At 40.0% G+C, this 15,083-nt stretch overlaps 1 protein-coding gene and 1 long non-coding RNA gene across 5 annotated transcripts in view; both read right to left on the reverse strand.

Moving 5' to 3' along the window:
* The window catches only part of LOC134794986 (uncharacterized), a 207,723-nt gene that overhangs the window by 12,340 nt on the left and 180,300 nt on the right, over positions 1 to 15,083 (reverse strand). The gene's annotated exons all lie outside the window — the stretch shown is intronic.
* LOC134794873 (E3 ubiquitin-protein ligase UBR1) overlaps positions 1 to 15,083 on the reverse strand; it is a 60,501-nt gene that overhangs the window by 10,149 nt on the left and 35,269 nt on the right. For 2 of the 4 annotated variants that reach the window (XM_063766684.1, XM_063766686.1), the window contains 13 exons: positions 13,002 to 13,144; positions 10,640 to 10,753; positions 9,452 to 9,702; positions 8,823 to 9,001; positions 7,437 to 7,634; positions 5,930 to 6,116; positions 5,440 to 5,625; positions 5,014 to 5,162; positions 4,585 to 4,750; positions 3,591 to 3,705; positions 2,651 to 2,862; positions 1,607 to 1,773; positions 884 to 1,059 (listed from right to left, as the gene is read on the reverse strand). In XM_063766684.1, coding sequence (XP_063622754.1) covers positions 884 to 1,059; positions 1,607 to 1,773; positions 2,651 to 2,862; positions 3,591 to 3,705; positions 4,585 to 4,750; positions 5,014 to 5,162; positions 5,440 to 5,625; positions 5,930 to 6,116; positions 7,437 to 7,634; positions 8,823 to 9,001; positions 9,452 to 9,702; positions 10,640 to 10,753; positions 13,002 to 13,144 — 2,243 coding nt within the window. The remainder of the gene's footprint in view (positions 1 to 883; positions 1,060 to 1,606; positions 1,774 to 2,650; positions 2,863 to 3,590; positions 3,706 to 4,584; positions 4,751 to 5,013; positions 5,163 to 5,439; positions 5,626 to 5,929; positions 6,117 to 7,436; positions 7,635 to 8,822; positions 9,002 to 9,451; positions 9,703 to 10,639; positions 10,754 to 13,001; positions 13,145 to 15,083) is intronic. The other 2 variants (XM_063766687.1, XM_063766685.1) reach the window with 1 other exon arrangement.

Raw genomic sequence — 15,083 nt, forward strand, 5'->3', positions numbered from 1 at the left:
AAATAGTCGTATCGATATCATAAGAGTTTTTTTCTTTTTGAGATATGTTTATAGATTAAAGGGCCAAAAATTCAGAAAATTTATTTCGCTGGTCTCGGAGGTATTGAGATATTTAATTTTAACAAATTTTAACTTGAGAATGAGTAGCTAAATTTCGTCAGCTTATCTAAGAACTATTTGGCTCAGTTTGTAAACGTTCGCTTTTTTTGTTTGCACAGAGAGTCTGGGTTCGATCCCCAGTAAGACATAACTTTTTGTATTTTGTTTTTCACTTAAACTTCGTATTTTTTTTAATAAATTACATTTTTTGTATTGTTGATTGATCAAACCGCTGTGTGGCTATATAAGCTATGCTCGCGAGGTCTACAGCTCACAGAGCCACTAGTTTTACAAACTTTCTGGAGTTAACCAAACGGAGGGTTTTGTTTACGTTTACATATCTGACAGTCATTGTTGTTAGTGAATTTTCTTATATTTGACAATGGCGCTTCTTAGACGACAATAATATGGGAGAACTTTGCTGTTCAGCCATTATGTCATATTTTAAAACTTATTAAACGCGAAACATTTTTTTGACGTTTGACACTACTATTTGCATATGGCCAATGGTACAATTTTATAGTATTTTTTAATTTTTTTCCTTGTCGAGTGTCGCATTGTCAGTAGAGCCACAGAATAAATAATAATACCAGGTACAGAAGGTTCACACTCTAACAAAACGCGTCTTTTACGACAGATATGACCGCAAGGTGACGCAAGCGCGAGCACGCGTCCGTTCCGTAGCGGTGCGCGGCAACTACTACTGCTAGACACCAACATTGGTGTGCGCCGCATGTATTTGTATGAGCCACGCCTGGTAGAGCCTAACGCAGGCAGTACGTACTTGCACTTGTGCAGCAGCCACTTGGCGAGCGGGCGGTGCGCGTCGACGCGCGGGCTGGCGAGCAGGCGCTGCAGCAGCACGAGCAGCCCGCTGCGCTGCGCGCTCTCCGCGAACGCGAGGAACTCGTAGTGCCCGCTCTCCTCGTCGCGGAGCGCGTAGCCCATCAGGTGTAGAGCCTACAAGACAACACGGTTAAGAACGACCGTCACGTGGCCAATGACCCTGCCTGTGAAGCCAACGGTCCCGGGTTCGAATCCCGGTAAGGGCATTTATTTATTGTGTGATGAACACAGATATTTGTTTCTGAGTCATATAATAAAATATGTATGTATTTATCTATATATAAGTATGTATATCGTCGCCTAGTACCCATAGAAGCTTTGCTGAGTTTGGGGCTAGGTTGATTTGTGTAAGATGTCCCCTAATATATTTATAAAAAAAAAATGTTGGTAAAACAGCGCACGAATACATCGCGCTATCGCCGCGCATGCTAAGGCAACGTAATTTTTACCATTTTGGCGAGAAAATTGCCAATAAATATCCGAGCGGGTCTATAGACGGTCCGGCCTTTCCGGTTTCGACGATTTCGGACCGACGATTCAAGTACGACGCCGCAATATGTTGTAAATCTATCAGAAGTTTGATATGTTGAGGAGATATGTGAGAAAATTACTATTAGGTAATAATTTTTTTATTAACATAACATTAATTACACAAACATACCTTGTGCACTTGTGTCTCCGAAAACGACCTCGCCCTGAGGTCCAGCGCTCGCTCTAATACTGTCCTCAGGACATACATGACGGCGTCGCACTGGAGCAGGCTCGCGAGGAGACGGAAGGGCGGCGTTAACTTGGGTAGGGGCGGCGGCGGGCAACATTCAGGGAGACCTGTATAGAATATACTTATTTATTTATATTTAACTTTATTGCAAAAGAACAAATAAAAAATCGGCAAAGTGCGAGTCGGACTCCCGCACGAAGGGTTCCGTACCGTTTACGCAAAAAACGGCAAAAAAATCACGTTTATTGTATGGGAGCCCCACTTAAATATTTATTATATTCTGTTTTTAGTATTTGTTGTTATAGCGGCAACAGAAATACATCATCTGTGAAAATTTCAACTGCCTAGCTATCACGGTTCATGAGAGACAGACAGACGGATAGCGGAGTCTTAGTAATAGGGTCCCGTTTTTACCCTTTGGGTACGGAACCCTAAAAAGTACATCGTAGAAGACAGAACATTCAAAATAAGGGACAGAACATAGAACAACTTTCACTCCTAGAAAGTTCTCCCCTGGTGTACCTAATAGTAGAATTTATCGTATTCACATACGAATGAGGTTTATGCAAAAGCCTTAGTAAACCTCAGAAGGCTTACACGATTTCTTATTACGTATTAATTACGTAAAAGTCTACTTTACAACCTACGTAATAAACGCTAAATCTCATGAGCACCCTTCCTTCTAGTCTTCTTTACTCATTAAATGTTCTTCACTAGTATAATAAAAAAGAACGTATCATATTCGTCATACAGATAAGGCTTTTCATCTTGCTGGCCTTAGTTAACCCCAATGGACTTATCAACTACTAAAACAAGTCAAACAAAAACAACAACAAGTTAAGTCTACATCCTATGCAATGCAAGAAAGACTTAAACGACTTAAACGATAATTCATAAACGCCTTAAAAATCTAAGAAACCGTTGATACTCGTTTGTAAATTAAGCAGAGTTTGCTAAGTTTTATTAATCAAAGGTAAATCTCACCTGCAGCCTTCCTCCTACTCCTCTGTTCCTCTTCACTCCTAGAAAGCTCTTCCCTCGTGTAGTGATAGAAGAATGTGTCGTATTCGTCATAGAGATGTGGTTTCAACTTGTAGACTCCTCGGTTATTGCCTCCCGTGGGCTTTATGAAGTCGGCGACCTCATGGATGACCGCTTCTAGGCCTGTTTCGTGGAGCTGGTCTTCGGGTAGCGATCTGAGTAAAAAACAACTCATAATTTATTTAGTGCATCCATGGTTGTACATTTTTTTGTTTTTTTTTTTTAGAATTAATTCTTAAGCACAAACAAACGAGACGAGACATGGTATAAAAGAAAACACAAAATAAGATTAAAGTGCCACGAAATGGCCCCATCTCAGCATGTTGCTGGTGGCTTCCAGCGCTGATCTTCCATTTTGTGTTATATAGTAATACTAAGTTTGACATGGAACCTGGTAGGGCAAAGCAATATTCTTAAATCTAAAATATGCTACTCACCATATTATACCGTAAACAAATATAGCGTCTCTATGTTACTGGGTCACTAAGTTTAATTTATTGAACGACTTGTTATGATTATGTAAAACGTTCATAAGTGCTTGTTACTAGGCCTACATGAATAAAGTATTTTTGACTTTGTTACATTTTTGTGAGTTGAGAATTTAAGTAACAGTGAGTGTCAAATTATTGCTTAAAACTTCAGTTCATATTGTTTGTACACACCACCATAGAGTTAGACAAAGAAAAGTCTGCAGAGATTTCGATAGCCCACGCAGTGCAAGTGTCATTTTAAACGTCAAACTTCTATGAAATTATGACGTATAAATAACACTTGCACTGCGTGGGCTATCAAAATCGCTGCAAACTTTTCTTGGACTAACTCTACCCACCATTATGTCTGTGATCATACAAAGATGTTTTATTATATTGTTTGTTCGACGTACCTATTAAGTTCAGAGTGCGGCATGGGTTTGACACAAAGCATCTGTATAATCTCTTTCTTCGTTCTGTCTTCATTGGTGACCTCTCCAACGCCGGGCACATATCGCGATCCCACCACTGAGGACAAAAAACAGTATGTTTGGTGTGTGTGTCAGCTTCGACGCACGACTGGAGTTTACTCCTATAAATGAACGATTTATGATTTACTCCTTACGAACTATTACATTACAATAGATAGTTACTTACGATGCAAGTGCGAGAAATAGGGAGTGTTTTAATCGAGACGAGTTGCGAATTACCTATTCGCACGCATATCGTACAACGTTTTACGATACATATGGCCCTTTAAATTTTCGACGTAGTTACGTAATGTGCTTATTATAGTACAGGGTGTCGCAATGGAACACCAGAAGTACTGTAATAGTACATTGTGCAACATGGGGCGTAAGTTGAATATTGCAAACGAGAGTAAGTTAAATATTATTACGCCCCGAGTTACACACAATGTTTTTCATCACACTTGCGATACAAAAATTAAGTATAAAGACAAAAAAACTGTTAACTATGGCACTAGAAACTTCATAACTCCCTAGGGAGAACGCTTTTTCTATAAATCCCACTAAACCTGCGTGCAATTCCACATTTACTGAGCGAGTGTGATGAAAAATACATTGTAAAATTTAAGATCAAAACTCCGCAAATTGACAGTTGTTATTTGTTGACATTGTATAAATAAAGTGTTTCCATGGAGCCGTTGCTCCAGGGGATGCGCAAGATAAGTTGCGCACTAAACATAAAAGTAACGTAACGTTTGATTTTACTCTCCGTAAATTTTCTTATATATGAATTTCCCGGGCTTATATATGAAAATCGATTATTAACAAGTAAACTCCAATAAAAAAATAAAACTAAACTGTGCGAAGATCTGATCATATTTCATAGGTCTTATCTCATTGAGTCATTGCAATAAGGTATATGAATACTCAGATAACTTACCAGTAATTAGTAGTCCTAGGAACTCTTCAAGCATGCTAATGGTGTGCCTCAGGGCGTCGTCTTCGACGCCACGTTGCTCGAAGTCTGACGCGGCCCAGTCGAGCAGATTGAATTTGTTCAGTACGTGGATTATGAATTCGTTGCTCTCGATGAGAGACGCTCCGATCTGTAAAATAATTTCATGTGTTAACGTTTTCGACGCCGTGTCAAACATAAAAGCTGTCACTCGGACGCCACGTCACCGAAGTGTCAAAACTGAAATTGAACTTCATGCTTATGCACATAGGTCTGTGTTGCTCTGTGGTCTGCGACCCACACCTCGCTCCTCGCATTCCACACGATTGTCTAGACCGCTTCGTCGAATGACTGTATTGTTTTATAGACTGTGGCAGCGTGCGTGAACTGTAAGTGGCATCGCGCATCGTCTACCTGTAGCATGACGACGTCTCTGTCCAGCATCTCGGCGCGGCACTTGACGTTGTGGTAGAAGTACAGCTGGTTGAGCAACGCGAACCCGTTCCGCCGCCACATGCCGGCGTGGACCTGCGCGATCATGGCCATCGTTCGCAGCACGGGCTCTGCAATAAAAAACAACTTTCACTTAAATATTTTCACCAAATCCTTCATATGCGCCAAAGGGAGGCGCCTAGTTAGCCACATCTACCGTAAGAGAACACACCGCCGCGATTTTGTCCCATTTTACCTTAACGCATTCACTGCTAGGGAGCGTGGCCTAGGAACAAACTTGTATGACGGTGGACGCACATGTGCGTCGGGGGCAGTGAATGTGTTAATTACAAGTATTGTAGATTGGTTAGCAAAAGTCTCTGCTTGGTAGAAAGCGCTTTAACTCACCAATAAGTTCCTCAGGCGGAGGCTTCGGTCGATCCTGGCGGTCGAACTCAGGGCTGTGGTAGTTCAAGCCATGCTTGTGTAGCGACAAATGTAGACCGGCCAGGAACCGGGAAAGTGGTCGGTGGATGGAAACGGGCTCAGTCGACACGTCATAGGGAATCACTGATGCTGACTGGTTGCCGAGTTCTGGAAAATAATAACACATTTATTTCACGATCTCAAACCTTATCTAGTTGCAAAAGATTTACAATGTTATAGGACCTGTACGCGTGGGAGGGTCGGCTTATGTGTGTCAATACTGTCAATGTCAAATTTAAGTTTTCAATTTAGGCCACAATGTAGGCTAGTACTTCACGTCCGTTTCGTTAAATTTTGAAACAGATCACAATAGACTCTATTTCTGACACTAATAGTTCGAATTTCAGAAGCAAATTTTGGATATTTTTTTGTATGGCTGCCATATAGGCTGCTCATATACCTAAGGTAATACCTTTGACTTGTCTCGGCTGGTAGGTAATAGTGTCGGCGTGGCGGCGCAACGCCATGCGGTACGCGGAGGCACACAACGAACGTTCAAGCGCGCACCATTCCAGGGATAGAGTGATGCTGTGAGCTAATTTCACGTGGAGGTTGAAGGCGGACTCCCATTCGGGCTCGTACTCCATGTGCTGACCCACCTGTAAACAATATTTTAGTTAGATATAAAAAAATTAGAACTCTAATGGAAAGAAATGTCATACTAGAAAGGCAAACCTTTCGAACTTACCTTTTGTTCGATAATTAGATAATAACAGTTACAGATGATAGTGTATTTTCTCGGAAACGTTCGTATTTGTCATGCTACTTCAGTAAAAAGTACTGAGGGTACTTTCTATACCGAGACTGACTGAAATAGCAAGACACGTTCGTACCAGGGATGTTGCGAATATTCGCACCCGCATCCGCACCCGCATCCGCATCCGCGGAACATCCGCATCTGCATCTGCATCCGCATAAAATCGATGCGGAGCATCCGCATGATGCGGATGTCGACCAAGTCGGTAACAGGAACGTATTAGTAGCGGCGCCGGCGGCGTAAGTGCTAGGTAATTTCGTCATTATATATAACGAAATCGTGTAAATCCCGAAAAGTCGGCCAAGTTACTGTTTATTAAATAAAACGCACCTTTATTCTTGCTCAAATACTAAACGTTTCGGTTTTTTAAAATAAAAAATGCTAAAAATGTAGTATTTGACGTTTTTTAAGTACCAACTCTTGACATCCGCATCCGCATCCGCGGATGTGAGGCTTTAAATATCCGCATCCGCATCCGCGGATTTCAAAAAATCTGCATCCGCAACATCCCTGGTTCGTACGTTTCCGTGAAAACACGATGGAAAATAAATACGCACTACATCTGTATTTCACTTTAGCTCTAGAAGTAGATAGTTACAGCGAGCGCTATGGGGTAGCATTGCAACAAAACGGACAAAACAAGTGGTTATGGTCGCCAAAAGATAAACGTAATACAGTATGGACAAAAAGAATAGATAGTATAGAGGGGTCCTGTCATTGTAAATTTTGTAGTCACTGTAAATTTACTGCCATCTATCGACACACGACTAAAACTCAAAATGAAAACGTATAAAGTTAATAAAAAATGTATATATATGGATAAATGATTTTATTCTTTTTATATCATTTTGATCCATGTTCATTCACTGATATCTATGTGTTAAAATTGTTAAATATGAAACGGTGTCGTCACGCCATCTAGCCGAGGATAGGCTAAAGGTGTGTGCGGCATCTATTCGAGAATGACTTTTACTTGAATTCCGAGGCACGTTTTTTCCTTAGACTTTATTCTTCTTATACGAAGTTACATATGTCTTTGGTATGGATATGATGATTGGTTGCACAGTGACAGTGTCATAAGTGATAATGGCAGCATCTGACTCCAATATATGCTCGGAGATTAATAAATATTAGGTTCGAACTATGTTATGTAGTTTCTCACCTGTCTGACCACAGAGTCCATGCCCTGCATCATGACCAGCAGGTTCAGCATCAGAGACAATCCGTGTAGGAAGCCCTTCCTTAAGTCGTCATCAAAGCTGGTCGGCAAAGAGCCAAGCAGGTACTTCACGTCGTAAAGGACGAACTGGGCGCGTTTGAACGCCATGGAGACGTGGTTGCGGTCAAACTCCAGGCGACCCTGCGGAAAAACAATAAAATAAATATTAGGGGACAATCTTACACAGCTTTACCCAGCCCCAAACTAAACAAAGCTTGTACTATGGGTTCTAGGCGACGATATACATACTTATATAGATAAATAGATAACTCGAATAAATATAATTTAGATACATAGATAACTCGGGAACAAATATTCGTGGTGAACACACAAATAAATGCCCTTACCGGGATTCAAACCCAGGATCTCCTGCTTCGTAGGCAGGATCACTACCGACTAGGCTAAGAGGCCGTAAAGTGAGATTACCAAAGTTGATAATTAGCCTTGTAAATCATTTCAACAGTCTTCCTAGTTTCCACGAAAGGTCAATATAATCCGAATCTTAAATCGGAATGTTATAGTTCGTTTTTTTAGCATTAGAAAGAACTTGAAAGAAGGTAAGCGATCTTGACATGTCTTTTATTTGAAAAACGCTTTTTAAAAATCAGTAACTATTACTTATGAAAGCAGAAGAATATAAATGATCGTATTATATTTATAATTGATACATATTTGCTGTAACTTATTTTTAAAATGTGTTTTTCAATTAAAAGACACATCAAGATTGTTTACCTTATTTCTAATGCTAAAAAAAACGAACTATAAGGTTGAAACTTCAATGAAAGTCTTTCGGATAGGCTTTGGACTTCGGTTGACGCCGTAGGTACGCAACAGCAACACATTATATGAATATACGGCAACATTTCAGAAAGTAACGCTAAACGCAGCATACGGCTTAAACCGGAGGTCAGGGCCTTATACCAACTGACCCACATAATAAATAGTGACATATGGATGAATGATGTACAAAGATTAGATACTGTGCTATGTAGGCGGAGTGTACAGTAGTACGGAGAGAGACGAGTTAGAGTGAGACAGTACATTACTATTGATCCGCCTGTTGCACTCGCTCACGAACGTGTTCATGACTACGAACAACGCGTCATGCTTGGCGATCAGATGCTGCGCTAATGTAGGCGGAGTGTACAGTTGTACGGAGAGAGACATGTTAGAGTGAGACAGTACCTTGCTATTGATCCGTCTGTTGCACTCGCTCACGAACGTGTTCATGACTACGAACAACGCGTCATGCTTGGCGATCAGAAGCTGCGCTAATGTAGGCGGAGTGTACAGTTGTACGGAGAGAGACGAGTTAGAGTGAGACAGTACCTTGCTATTGATCCGTCTGTTGCACTCGCTCACGAACGTGTTCATGACTACGAACAACGCGTCATGCTTGGCGATCAGATGCTGCGCTAATGTAGGCGGAGTGTACAGTTGTACGGAGAGAGACGAAACAGAGAAGGAGTGGTCGTGGTCGTCGCGGATGAAGTCTTTGAGGATCGAGCCTGGAACAGAAAAAAAGTGTCATTTGATAAAGATTGTCACTCTTCTTCTTATAATGTTGAGTAATTTAATAGGTAGAGAAGGGAAATCAGAAACTGTAAGATCGTATAGGTAAATTTTTACTACGAGATCATGAGGCCAATTTTGGAGATAAGAAAATGATAGTAAAAGGAATTAGAGTTAGACCAAGAAAATCATAGAGTAGGCCAAAGGTATGGCACCATCGCTCGAGAAGATGGCACCATATTTTTGGTCTATCCTCGAGTAGATGGCGATACTTTTTGACATTTAACAAATTTAACACATATCAGTGAAAAAATAAGGATCAAAGTCAAATGCGTTCTAAAAGTTTTAATCATTTGTGTCGAAAGATGGCAGTAAATGTACTGAGTGACTACATAATTTACTTCGACAATATTCCTCTAGTCTAAATTATCTTTGGTAGTACTTACCATAGTTCTTAGTGAACAATATAGCCATAGTCTTCTTAGTAGTATAATCCATGAGCGTCGTAGCGATGAGCAGCCTATGCCACGCGGTCCTAGCGGCCTTCCACATCCGACAGTCGTTCTGCATGACGCCGACGGCGACGCCGCCGCCGCCGCTGAGGGAGGTGGCGCCGATGGGCCCGGCGTCCTCGCCGAGGGCGACTAGGGACACTGCCAGGCGGAGTGAAGGCTCTTGTGCTACGAAGTTTTGGAGCCTGGGGGAAAGTTTTTTGGTTATGGAATTTAGAGTTGGATTCGTTAGTTAAGATTTGGGAAAGATATGGGTACATCAAAAGTTTAATTCGACTAGACATACGACTTTCATAAATCTTAACAATAGAGATAATATCGAGTAGGTATAAAAAAATATATTTCTTGTATAATTTAAGAGAAGTTTAATTTTTAACCTTTTGAACGCCACAGACGGCAATTGACGTCAACACAAAATCGTGACAACGACGCCAAAGACGGCATTTGACGTCGATAGTTTTTTGATGAAAATCTACTGAAAAACACCCCACTTTTAGGTTGGCATTATTTATTCACAAAACTAAATTTTAACCCCGTGGCGTCAGTGGCACGGCAAATGGATGCGCCGTTTGGCGTTCAAAAGGTTAAATAAATAAGTTTATCAACATTTTTCACTTTGTTTTTTACTAGTTCACATTTGAAAAAGGTCTACAAAGTATAATAACTTTAACTACTTACTACCTAGCTGGAGCTTTAGATCAACACTTTACCATAGTGAATAATTACTGCGACTTGCAAGACTCTGAGGTCTGCCTAAGATTTAAAGTGAACTTACTATACCCATGATAAAGTGACCCAAATCGTTTTACAGCTGTGTTAATACACCCGCCACATTTTTACCGCTTGCATCGGTTGTTAACATGAACCGAGCCCTATTACCCACCCACTAATCTATACGAAGAAACCTGTAGGTTCATCATATTTATGGCCATCGAACGCGCGAGAGACTCGGAGACACAGTACGAGAAAGAAAAAGAAAAATGTAACGTTTTCAACCAAAAGGTACCACATTGTCGGTTGTGGATAAGGTTGATTTCGAATTAAACCTATATGAAAATAGCGCCTATCGACAACCGATAATAAGTACCCTTTTGGTTGAAAATGGCACAAATAAAGACTTACCATTGTAAAAGCTTCATGGCGAACGTCTGGTGGGCTAGCACGTGCGCGTGCATGACGAGGACCTTCAGCGCGGGACCGGTGCGGGACGTGAACCTTTCGAACATCGCCGTGCAGCTGGTTAACATGGTAACACCGCTCACACACAACCCAGCCCGAGAGCGTACGCCGCTATCGACATTGGCGACCAGTGATCTTGAGAATACGCATTTTGACTTATAGTCCGACAAGAAAATGTAGGAAATTATTGAAGGCGCCACTTCCAATGTAACTGTCAGATTTTTGACGTAAAATGCTTAAACATGGCAACAATTTAGTATGGATTTTTTTAGTTCCTGTTTATTTAATTTCTACTATTTTATGTCGCACTATAGTTTAGTTACGCAATATATAAGGGGTTTTTAACCGGTGGTCCGCAGACCACTGATGGTCCAGAGACACTTGAAGCGGTCCGCAAAGTTAAAAATATCTCAACCAAGATTATAAATGATCACTTGTGCAAATGTCGAATAGCAGCCCTCGTAACATTGCCATCAAAGTGAACATCGCTCAACTATAAAATAACACAAGGTCGCGTCTGAGGGCCTATCGCGAACCACGTTCGAGATCTTGCCTCCCTGTCACACTTACGTATGAATTTACAAGTTCGACAGAGAGGCAACACGTCCAACGTGATTCGCTCCGGTCACATTTTCACAATTATTTTTTTGGAGCATTCCATTGATATTGCTTTGGAAGCCAACATTTGGCTTCACTTGGAATGTCCTTTAACCAAAAATCGGCTTCCTAGCATATTCAGAAGTAGGTATTTAGTACAAGGCAGAGGGAATATAATTCCCACATGATACGGAACTTTGTTTCAAAGTGATAGGGTGCAATTTTGGATGATATCTGACACCCTTATGAGAATTCCACAAAAATTTCACTTATGGACGCCACTAGCACATTATAAGGGCTAAAAGAGTAGCGCCCATAGTGGCATTTTTGTAGAACGTTCCTTTGACGTATTTGATGGCAATGCTACGCACGCACAGCAAGGAAAGTCTGCAGATTAGAATCAAGCGAAAGAGGGTTACTTAGAGAGAAACTTAAGACTACTGTTAGTATACTAACTACCTAAATAGCAACCTGTATTTAAAGGTTTTAAAATCGTAATTCATGGTCTAATAGAGTAAACATTATTGTAGGTCCAGTTTTGTTTGATTATGGGACATTATCATAATATTTTTCACTATGTTTTTGCGACAAGATAAATAAATATGTGTCAACACAAAAAAGTCCCATTATCATACAAAGTCTATCAAGTTATTTTTTTCGAATTTATACCACACCACCAGTATGTTGAAGTGGTCACGAAGTCCCGCTTAACCCTTTACCCGGCTAAGGGATATATATTTCCCACATACGGCACTTCAAACATGTGTTCTATTTTCGATGAGTAAGACAACAAATAATAATATTCAATTGTCATTTTTGAAATGTCAGTCTGGTTAAGGGTTAAAGTGGACCGAAGCTATCTGATATAAATAAAATACATATATATTGATCGATCAAAGAATTATTAACACGCAATATTTTGCTTTTTACATTTTTGCTGTATGTTTGTATTCAACGGATATGATCTGATAGCTGTTGGTCAGGAATCTGTCTCAAGAAATCTTTGAACTTGTCGTCTATAAGTATTATGTTGTTAACTCCTCACATTAGGACGATATTGCCATTTATATTACAAGTTACAAACTTTAATGGGGGTCTCCAGTTGCCTGCATGTTTATCGCAAATCAATAAAATGTAATATTCAATAGTAAAGTGTAATACGTAGGAACCCTTTGCCAGATAGTTTTTAATAATAATTTAGATTTTGTGCATAACTACAGCTGCTAATAGGGATTTAGTTATACTATATCTCACTTTACAGTTTTGTTAATGTATATTTAACAATTTCTGAATAGCCGTCAGCAAATTGAACGGATCATACACATAAATAAATATCTTAGGGTGGTATTCCATCTGCCCAATATCTTGGTCCAATGTCATTACGTCTCACTCTCTTATTAAGCAAAATGTTAGACAAAATACACATTGGACAAAGAAATTGGACCCGTGGAATATCACCCTTATAGACTTAGAGGATATAACCAACGGAGACGCCATGTCTATAATTTTCGGTACAAAATAGTCTGCCGTTTTTTGCGTGGGAGGGGCACATCAAATGTATACGTAACGTAAACATAGCCATGTCAGATAAACGTCAGTCTATACATGTGGTTGACCATTGGCCGCCTATTTTGGACAGAGGGGAATGCCTGTTAATGACCACTTTGTTTGGTTATATTAAGCTTATAGAGAATACCGTGTGACTCACATCTCGATGTCGTTCTTGAGCTTGTCGCAGACCTGGAAGGAGCTGCACTTGACGAGCGCGCGGCCCTCGCGGTCGATCAGCGACACCAGCTCCACGGCGTCGCGGTGGTTCACCTTCATCACGCGGGTCAGGGTCGTTATCACCTGCGACAATAACAGAGGCAATTAGCCATACTACAGAATAAATAGTAGTACTAGGTACAGAAGTTTTTACCTTACATTCCGACGTTTCAACTGAGTTGCACCAGATGTGGTCACGGAAAGACCACACGGTAGACCCGTTTGTGTAATTAAAATGTGTACAAAACGCGAGAGTTTAAAGTGTTATATAGGTACAGAAGGTTTCTCTAACAACGCGTCTATTACGACAGTTATGATCGCTAGGTGGCGCAAGCGCGAGCACGCGTCCGTTCTACTGCTGGACACCAACATTCATGGTCTAATAAAACATGGTCTTCCATTCCCAGAGTGACACGCGATTACGTCACAATAACATTGCCACTTTATTTCAACATAACATGTTACATGGGTACATTATACCTATGGTTAATAAGTTAAAATATTTCTTTATAATTTTATAATTTTCATTTATATGTATTTTAGCTTAAATTTTACAATAACACGTCATTTTTAATTACTCGTTAGCAATATCTTCCGATTCACGAAAGAAATTTCAGACTTTCGGGTAATTCTGTTTATACTACTGGCAACACAGGATAGCGCTCTGGACATTTGACAATTCGGATCTAGATAACTTCATGCCCTGACCGTCATCCTTGTCGAACGCGTGTTAATTGTTATTTCCTTCTCGCTCAGTGTCAGCAGTCGCAGTGTTTTCCAAACTTTTCACGTCGTAAGCTTGGTAATTAATGTGTAACTGTGAATTAGTTTTTTAAACGTTTGTCTTGTATATGAATGAATGAATGAAATGAAATGAAAATAATTTATTTGAAACAACACAATCTTAAAATTAATAGATGACAAGCATGTGATATAGTTATGCAATTGGTTGTCTCAAAGAGGATACCACTCAGCATATGTCGGAGCACTTAGTGCAACGACGCTGATTTTCAGTGGACCCTTAAACTTATAAAATAAGAAATAAAACATTACTAACTTAAACATACTAAAACATATAAAAAACAATGCGAAGCAGGTAGTATTATAAAATTACAATGGCCGGCATAAAAACAGAATCAGAATTCTTTTAAAAACAGGTACTTAGTATGGAAACAGAGATGAATGAGGAATGTATATGCAACTTAAAAAAAATATTTATTTAAATGATAAATAAAGAGACACAGGCGACTAGGAGTGAGAAATTTGATGTGTAATAAGATGATGTTTTAACTTGTTTTTAAATGAATAAAGTGATGCTGCGTTTCTTATTGGCGGAGGAATATTATTCCAGCATCGCGTGGCAGCGTACCGGAAGCTACCACGAAAGCTAGCCGAACTGTGTCTCGGGCAGATAAGGCGGGAGGCATGTCTTTCAAGCATTTGAGAAAATGTAAGTTTGTTAAAAAGATACGAGGGTGTTTTGCTATCTATTATTCCAAATAATAAGGTAGCAAGATGTAGCGTTCTACGTGCCTCCATTTTAAGCAGTCTACTGTGATTTATGAATGGTGTAATATGAGCGCGCTTTGGTATAGGAAAGCAAAATCTGGCGCAGGCATTTTGTAGTCTTTGTATTTGCATTTTTGTACGCGATAATAGGCACTCTCCAATTACTGTATCAGCATAATTGAGTTTTGACAGGATAAGTGAATCACAAAGCTTAATACGCATGTCTATGTTAAGGTGATCACGGATCTTATATAAAACTGTAAGGCGATAAAAACAATTTCGAGTATTCTCTAGGACGTGTTTTTCGAATTGTAGCCTTTCGTCTATCAGTACCCCAAGATTCCTAGCTTCAGCTACGCGAGCTATGCTCTCGTTTAAAATATGGACCTGCGGATTGCGAGATGTGGTATTTACTATCTGAAATTTTGAACCGATTACTATGAACTTTGATTTTAGAGGATTTAAAACTAAACTATTTTGTTCAGACCAGACTGCTATCTGACTAAGATCTTGA

Source organism: Cydia splendana, chromosome 11, assembly GCF_910591565.1.
Source record: "Cydia splendana chromosome 11, ilCydSple1.2, whole genome shotgun sequence".
Taxonomy (NCBI): domain Eukaryota; kingdom Metazoa; phylum Arthropoda; class Insecta; order Lepidoptera; family Tortricidae; genus Cydia; species Cydia splendana.